General features: G+C 60.6%; 2 protein-coding genes across 2 annotated transcripts in view; one reads left to right on the top strand and one right to left on the bottom strand.

The window, feature by feature from the left end:
• The window catches only part of EMIHUDRAFT_102395 (hypothetical protein), a gene marked incomplete at both ends in the record, with an annotated part of 21342 nt that extends 20941 nt beyond the window's left edge, over positions 1-401 (bottom strand). Inside the window, one exon of the mRNA XM_005771295.1 lies at positions 3-401. Within this exon, the coding sequence (XP_005771352.1) occupies positions 3-401 (399 nt within the window). The remainder of the gene's footprint in view (positions 1-2) is intronic.
• A 4138-nt stretch (positions 402-4539) lies between these two features.
• Positions 4540-6090, top strand: EMIHUDRAFT_209585 (hypothetical protein; the record flags this gene model as incomplete). The annotated part of the gene is made up of 1 exon (XM_005771296.1): positions 4540-6090. The coding sequence occupies one exon, from the start codon at positions 4540-4542 to the stop codon at positions 6088-6090; it is 1551 nt and encodes a 516-aa protein (XP_005771353.1).
• Between the last annotated feature and the right edge of the window lie 2730 nt (positions 6091-8820).

An 8820-nucleotide genomic window follows, 5' to 3' on the forward strand; every position in this document is an offset into this window, starting at 1 on the left:
ACCCTCAGCTCGTACTTCTTGGTGCCGCTCTGCTTGGGGCAGTAACTGACGCCCTTGTAGCCGCTGCTGCCGCTGCTGCTGGCGGCCAGAGTCAGCCCCTCCCTCTCCGCCTGCCGTATCGCCTCTGCGCCAGCGGCAGAGGGGGCAGCGCGGGGCTGCAGCAGCTTTGCGGCGTCGGCGCGGCCGTACTCTGAGCGAGCGTAGGCAACGGCCGCCTCTTCGGCGGTGTCGAAGTGGCCGAGGGAGACACGCTTGCCGCCATCGTTCACCTTCGCCTCAAACTTCTGCTCGCGGCGTTTGTAGCTCACGTTTTTGTAGCCAGTCGTGCTGTTCTTGAGGATGGCTGGGATCAGCATGAGGCGCTCGGACACCTGTGGCCGCTGGGTGTTCTCGGGCGACATGAAGCACACAAAGAATTGGGACTGGGAATGGCTTAGAGCAGGTGCTCACGCCGCGGCTCCGTGCGCCGACCAGGATGATTTTTCTTGCACTTTAAAGAATTCTAGCAAGGCAAGCCCCTCTCACAGCAGACTGGCACGAACTAGCACCACAAAAGGCACAGCCACTTTAAAGAAAAGGAAAAGCCTGAGTTCATGAGCCAGTTCTCCGCGCGGCGCGCGTGGCGTCCTGGGGCGTCGTGTCGCTTTGAGATCTGATAGTCATCTGGGGGCAGACCACCGACCGGCGGGGGGGTCCCCACGAGGTAGGTAGGGGGGGTGGGTACAAAATGGTGGATGCTAGCATGAGCCCGATGCGTCGCAGTGCTCTTGCGTTTCGGCGGTACTCGCATAATGTGGGTAAACGAAAAAAGTAGCGCCCAATTCGTCTACGTACGGCTTAGTGTGTGGTTGGGGTGGCCTCAGGCATCCCCAAGGGAGCCTCTGCGGTGCCACATAAGCAGCTGAGTGATTGTCGAGACTTTAAAGGATTCGTTTGAAGAAACGCAAACAAGACAAACGGTACTATGGTCACCAGTAAACGAAAATTCGACTTTGAGGGATCATATCTCAAAAGGCTGGGTGAGAGCATAGCATTATTGTTGCATATTATACCACATAAGGTCAAACTTGACCCCAGAAGCATCAAGAACCCGATGCTCCGGCTCGACTGTGCCGGCACACTGCCTCCTCGCGCACGCTGCTCGCAGGCCGTTGCGGCCCGTGGTGCGCCAGAGAGAGAGGTCGACGCGTTGCCCCCGCCGGCGACCCCGCGCGGCTCAGGCCAGCCAGAAGGTGTGTGGTGACGGCACCGTGGCAGGAGTGCGGAGAAGAGCTCGCCGAACGCGAGCAGCAGATGGCCAAAGTGTGCCAGCGCGAGAGCCTCGCGAGCGGGCGCAGAAGGAGCTCGCCGTGACACGATGCCGGGCGGTGGTGGTGCTCTGGCGACTGTGCACAGTGGGCAAAGTCAGGCTGCAACAGGGCAGCACGTTGGTAGTGCCCTGCTGCAGCCTGGCCTGACATGCACAGGGCGAACAGAGGCGGTACTATCGTCCGGCGCTCGTCACCGAATCTGGGCGAACTTCGACCGCCGCCACAGCTCACCACGAGCACGCAGCGACAAAATGTTGACTGTATGGAAGTCGAGGCTGGTCCATAGGAAGAGGCTGCCGTGCGAGCCGGCAGCAGGCTGGCTCGTCGTGGACTGCCGCGGCGACTTTTTTCGGTGTCTTTCTTGATAGTACCGAATTCGGTACTTTCGTTTACCCACACTCTGCGAGTAGTGATCTGATCACCCGAATACCACGTACGTTCGGATCGCTCCTCATCGCTCGCAAACCCCGTCAGCAGTCCTCCTCCGGGAATGTACGTAAGAGAGAGAGACGTAGGGCCCTTAGGGGCCTAGAGAACACAACCCCCCTCTCTCGTTTCTCCCAGTAAGCTAAAAGTACGTACGTACACTGAAAATGACGCTCCTATCAGTGGAAAGGAGGATTTCAGGTATAATTCATGTATGGGAGTATGCTAGTACAACACTGCTGAACTGAAATACACACGTATTTCCAGTCCAATCACAAGTACACATACTTTAAATACTTGATTTTATCTCTTTCAGTGTGTGGGCGAAGTAGCGGAGTAACTGGGAGGCTGCGGCGCAATACGACGCAATATGGCAGTAGGCGCGGCACGCTAGGACGTATGCAGGTACGCCGGGCGCCTCCCAGAGTATGGGTACTGGTGTACTGCATCATACTTGGGTATGTCGAGCCTTGGAGTATCGCAGTATCTCGGAAGCACCAGTGCAGTATCTGCCAGTATTCTCCAGTATTCTCCAGTATGGCCCAGTACAGCAGTATGAGGGGAGGCATCGGGCCAGACAGTGACACAGCAGGTAGCGCGCCTCTGGCTCAATTTTGCTCTTCTTGAAACCGGTGATGCTGCGCAGTTTTGCCAGGGCCGCCACTGTCCTCGTGTTTGATCCCGACCGAGTGCGCAACGTCGGGAAGCGACACATACGTAATGTGTGCATGTGCATGTGCACATCGAGGGGGAGAGGTGAGAAGCTGGCAGTAGCTCCAAAGTCGCAATCGTTGGCGTTGGAATGGGACGGCTCGAGCAAATGCATCAATCCCGCAGTGCCGAAGGTAGTGGTAACAGGATGTTGTACGGGGGTGCGCACGGCAAGAGTTCTCACGAATGCTGGTGCCGGCTGTATTTGGCGCTGCGTGTCAGCACAGGAGTATGTCTGGCCAGGCAAGCTGAATGTGGACATCTCGTCCCCGTTCCTAAATGAATGAAGAGACCAAACTTTGGAGCCGCTCTTGTCCTGGGCAACGTCCTGTCGCGTTTGCCAGTCTGCGGTCGCGCTATCTGCCAGCCTCGTTCGTTGCACCAAGACGGCAGCCGTGCGCACGAGGTATGTGCGTGAGTCGTTTTTGTGTGTGCGGTTCGGGAAACATGCGATTCAATGCGCAGTGGCGCGTCGCCTTTGCTGGAGAGTCGACGGCGGCCTCTCGAGTGGCAAGTCCTCAACATGAAAAAAACAAAAGAAGGACGAAAGCAGAGTCTTCAATACCTAAATTTGGGGGGACGCACGAATATGAGGTTTGTGCGACACATGCATTCGGTCGGCATGCTCGCCCTCGTGGCGGGCATGCCCCTGACCTACACCGTGCGGGACTGTGGCACCAGGCGCGGTACACTGTATGACACTGGCTTCCTTCCAAGCACGTTGCAGACGGCTTGGGACAAATACAGCGGCGCGGTCGGCAACGTCCTGCCGCCCACCAGAAGCGACCACAAGCGGATTGTGTGGTCATCTGCTTGCGTGTGCGATGTGTTGTGGCGCAGATTGCGCTTGTGCGATGTGTTGTGGCGCAGATTGCGCTTGCGTCCCAAGCCATTGGCCTGGTGCAGCGCCAGCCCCCCGTTTTCTGATTCGAATATTTCAGTAAGGCAAAGCTTTCTTTTCTTTTTCCAGGCGCGGTCGGGGGCACTTGGGGTGCGGCGCGACTTGCACTAGTGCGCCGTTCCGTGGGGCTTGGCGACAGAGCGATCGCCGTGCTGTGGATCATCGGGGCACAAATCCACAAAGGCCTCTCCTCCCTCCGCGTTGCGACGAGCTCAGCCACAAGTACGACGGTTGCGGACTGCGCATTCTGGGGACGGTGGACACAATCCATTGGTTCATCCCGTCTGGTGCGTCCCGTCCTAGCACCCCTGCTCGATCGCCGTGTTCCGCCACCACCCACGAGAGTCACATCTCATGAGTCACACCTCGCCACAGTCAAACTCGCATCAGTGGGAGTGGGAAGAGGCGGCGTGGTGGCTCTGCGTGTGCGTGGGCGCGCGCGCACCTGCAACCACAACCTGTTTGTGATGCCGCTGCAGGATAGGCCGGCCTCTTCAGGATGCCTCGTTGCCTCTTTAGGACTGCCCATCGACGAGCGCTGGATCAATCCATTGAGCAAGGACCGCCCAGCAGCAGTTGCAGTATGCGGCCGGCATTAAGCTAGCTAGCCCTTGCAAGGCCAGGTGCGCCGCCGAACGCCGCTGCTAGCAGTTGCAACCTGGGAGTGTGAGTTCTGGCTCCGGGTGCTCTAGTGAGTCTGGCAGCCGAGTGGTAGATCCCGCCGCAGCACTGCACATGCACCAGTATGGAGCAGTATTCTCCAGTATTCTCCAGTATGCCCCAGTACAGCAGTACGGATGGAGCTGTGATGCAGTATCCAAGTATGATTACTTCGCCGTATTGGGATATGGTGTGCATGTGAGGTACAGGAGTAAGGGGAGGTATCTCATGCAGTATTGCAGTATGATGAGACTGCATGTCGCGTATCAGGCTGTACCCACGTACCGGTTGCGCTGGCTCGGTGTACGGGAGTGGGGATATCTGACCAAACTAGAGGAACGCATCAGGGCAGCTATGGCAATATTGGCGGCTATTCTTGCAATATTGTAGTACGACACAGACGCGGCGAGATAAAAATACCTCATATCTGAGATCCTTCCTTCCACTTATATGGCAGCTCTCGATGTCGTCAAGCACTCGTTCTGGCCGGGGGGGGCGTATCGTGTGTGAGTGAGTTTTCAAACCACGCACATGCTGGCCCCGCCCAAGCCGCGGCCGCCGCCGCACCGCTCCTTATGCCTGCGCATTACTTTCAGCTGCTGTACCTTTGTGACTCTGGCATTCCTCGGCCTGATCGCGGCCGAAGCAGCGGCGGGCGGGAAACCATCGTGCGAGCACCCCATGCTGACTTTTATCGACGCAAAAGCGCAAAGGCATCTTCCAGCACCAGTTGCGCCAGCCGCCACTGCTTCGTGGCCGCGGAAGGGCTTTGACCTGAACCGCACTTCGTCATCTCCAAGGGCCGCAGCGCGCGATCTGAGCGCTCCCGCGTGGAGCTTCTTTGTCGGCTCGGTGACATACGCCACTCCAGTCATTGATGCCACTGGGAACATCTTCGTCGCGTCAACGTGCGGCGCGATAATATGCATCAGTCCAGAGGGTCGCGTGCTCTGGACCTATCATATGGGGTGGGTATACCCGTCCTCCCCTGTCCTTCTGCAGGGCTCACTCTTCGTCTCCGACGGGGCGGGCAATGTGTACGCGCTCGACGCTGCGACTGGGCATCCTCGGTGGATTCGCCAGTTCGCGGGGAGTCGCGGAACGCTAGACGCTTTCTCTCTGGCTGGCGATGAAGGCATTCTCGTTGCAACAACCTGGTCCGGCGAGCCAGGGGCACCAACGGACGGTGCGACGGGAGGACAGTTGCGCGCCCTCGCGCCTCGCACCGGCGAAGACCTGTGGGTGCACGAGCTGCCCTCGTCGACGTACAACCACATGCCGATCATTACGAGTCGAGCAGTCATCTATTCCGACACCGAGGGGGCGCTGTGGTGCCTCGATCGCAGCAGCGGTGCCAGATTGTGGAGCACGCCGCCAATCACCCTCCCGCAGACAGGTCCCGCTTCCCTACCCGCGCAGCACGACGGGTCATATCACGCCCTTCCAGACTCGCTTGGCGGCACGAGCATCTCGCACGGAGGGCTGATATACGTCACCGGCAACGCCGACTGGTACACGGGCGTGGCACGCGCCTACCAAGAGACGTCGCTCGAACTCGCGTGGGAGCATACCTTCCCCGAGCTCTCCCTCGTGGCCAACGCCGCAGCGATCTCCACGATCGCGGGCGTCCCCACGCTTGTTCTTGGCGTCGGGCTGACGCCACCTCTTGGCCTCTCATACTTGCTCCACCCGGGCGCTCCGGAGGATAGTGATGGCTACGCCAGGTTCGACGGAACTTATCGCGGCAGGGTGGTGGCGCTGCACGCGACCACAGGCGCGGCGCTTTGGACCTTTGATACGCCCCCCTACAATGGGTGGATGCCCGCTGGCCAGCGGCCTGCATGGCGCGGGCTTCCGGCGCGCATCAACTTTCCAGATTCGTTCGCCTCCCCCATGGTTGGCGCGGACGGGGTTGTATACATCTCGTATGCGAATGGCGTGCTCTACGCCCTAAATGGCACCGACGGCAGTCTAATCTCCTCCTTCCAGGGCGAGAGTGCGCAGGCCGAGCCCGCCGTCGGCCCTCACGGCGAGCTGGTCGTGATGATGGGCACGACGCTGCAAGTGTTCAAGGACCCTTGACTGGTTGAAGGAACTGTTGACGTAGAAGGAATTGTTTAAGTTTCTGGACTCGACTGTCGGGCGGCGCAACGCCAATTCTTTTCCTTGCTAGTGTGCGCCAGTCCACGCCCTTGTCGTGCCAGTGTGCTGTGAGAGAGGCGGGGCATCAGAATTCGTGCGCGCCAGTCCCGTGCCCAGTGTTGTGCGAGAGAGGTAGTGCACCAGACTATCTCTCCCGCAAGCAAGCCTTTCCGGATCCAGCTGAACGAGCTCTTCTTTTAGCATGAGCATCTCATGGTCTTGCTATGATCCGCGGTCGCAAATGGAGAGGAGGACTCGGGGAACGGGAACTGGGGCCCGGCGGAGGGAACGCCGACCGATTTTTCTCCGGTTGCAGGGGAGTTCGTACGTCTTTTAGCTTATAGGGAGAGGGGGGGGGGTGATGGGGGGGTGTTCTCTAGGCCCCTTAAGGCCAGTGCTCAATATTTACCGGTATGAGAGTTTTTGGCTAATCAAGCCCTACCTAGGCCTGCACTATATCAAAAAGTGGTACGGGATACATGTACCACTTGCCTCATTTGTGGGTTGGTGTAACGGCACAGGGTGGTTGTTCTCTCTATCTCCCCTTCTAGCTCTTAGCATGAGCTGCGCCCTGTGTCCGACCCCTTTTGCGCAGCAACACCTTAAATTTCATGGCCCTCCAAATTCGGGTCGGAGCGTAGCGGAGTGGGCCCCGAGTTTGAAAAGGGCGACTCAGACGCTTGCGTCCTAGCCTCCAACAACGCCTCCCCGGCGCAGAGGGGCCCCCGGAGGGATGCTCAACCGCACCACGCCACGCGCTTGCAGGTCTCCTCTTCCCAGCGGCTCAAAACCCGCCGTTCTAACTGCCATGTCACGGCCGGTCGTCGGCTGCTGCTCTCGCCTCGCTGGCGGCGCGGTCTAGTGCCGCGGCTCCCAGCTCTCCGGTGGGCTCGCGGTGGCTCGCCGCCGTGGATCTGAACAATATGATCGCTCCGGGTTCGTCCCGGCGTTGCCGCCAGTGCCGCTTCCCTCAGCATGTTTGTCGACAAAGTTGCCCCTGAGCTCCTTGCGGTAGGTAGACATTCTACCTCCCATCCAACCCACCAAAACCCGTGTGGATGGGTTTTACCGCCGCCTTTTACCATCCATAGCCGTCGGGTTTTACCTCGCGCTCTCTTGGTGTCGTCTATGGTTTGCTAGACCCATGAGACCATCCTCACCGCGCTATCGGGCGCCTCCACCGCCGCCCTCAGCCACGCCGCTACGACCGTCGGAGGCGTCAACTCCGCCGTCACATGGTAGCGGCGGAAGGGGGGCATGGCTCAGCCAGGAGGCTCCATCCACCCTGCCCAGTGGGAGCAGCAGGCCTACTGCTACCCGCAACCCGCCGGTGCATACGGCGCCATCCCGCCCCTCTGCGGAGGCGCAGGCACGTACCCGTCTCAGGCCTGGATGCCACCAGCAGCGCCACAGCCGCCGCCCGCGCCAGCACCGCCTCCAGCGCCTACGCCTGGTGCCGGCGCCGCGCCCCCACATGGGAGGTGCCTCTGCTGCTGTGGCATGCCTCACGGCTGCGACTGGCCGGCGCCTCGGCGCGTCAGCTCGGCTCGGCGTAGCGATAGTGGCCAGCGCAACTCGCCTGGACTCAACGCTCAGCCAGGAGCTCCCACACGCGCTGGCGCGAGTCATGGCGCATGCAACGCGTCTGAATGCTCGCCTCGCCTTGCGCAAATGCGACCGTCCTCGCCGCCGACAGTCCATCGCCTGCTAAAGAAGCACTGCGACGAATGCGGCACCGGCGACGCATGGCAGGCTGGTCATGACGCAGTTATGGGGTGTTGTGTGCCATCAGAGTGACTCTCTGTGTGTCAGGGATAGTCAGGGCCGTCCATCAGAGCTCCAGTAAGCTCGGAGACACCCCATTAGTGCGACTCGACCTCTTTGAGTCACTGCCTTCCCGGCGGGTTGGCTGTAGAGCCTCTACAACAAACTCTACAACAAAATCGCGCTCTACATCGCTCTACAACGCACGCAGTTCGTCCCGTGCCCGATGTAGAGCTCTACAGCTCTACAGCGCTCCAGAGCGCTCTACATCTCTACAGCTCTACAGCGCTCTACACTCTACATCCTCTACACCCTCCCTCAGCCTCAGACTCGGCTCAGAGCCCGGAAAAATGGTTCAAAAATGGATGGTTTCCCCGGAGTTTCCCCAGGAAACTAGAGGGTGCTGTAGGGAAACTAGCAGGAAACACAATTTGGCCTGCCAGTGTCTGTCTGGCCTGCACGAGCGCCGTGATGATGCCGACGCGAGTTTACAGTGGCCAGGGGCGGGGCTTGCATTTTTGCCGTCGCCAGTCGCCCCCCCCCAAACGCTACAGCGGGGGCGGCGGCGGCGCGGGGGCGGCGGGGCGGCGGCGGCGGCGCGACGGGGTGGGTAGGGGGGTGGGGAGCCGCTACCGTGTGCGCTGCGCGTGCGCGCCGCACCGCACACCATACGGCGGGAAACAGACGGCGAAGGGGGGCGCGGCGGCAGCGGCGCAGCGCGCGCGCGGCGCGCGCGACGGAGGGGCGGAGCAGCGACCGCTGGCGCGGTCGCTGCTCCGTCTGTCCCGGAGCGCCGTCTGCGCGGGGTGCGCGTCAGGAGAGGGGGCAAGCGTGGCGGCGGGGCGGCCGGGCGAGGGCGCGGCGGGTGACGGGGAAAGGGAGCAGCCGGGCGACGAGAGGTAGGAG

Source organism: Emiliania huxleyi (assembly GCF_000372725.1).
Source record: "Emiliania huxleyi CCMP1516 unplaced genomic scaffold EMIHUscaffold_39, whole genome shotgun sequence".
Taxonomy (NCBI): domain Eukaryota; phylum Haptophyta; order Isochrysidales; family Noelaerhabdaceae; genus Emiliania; species Emiliania huxleyi.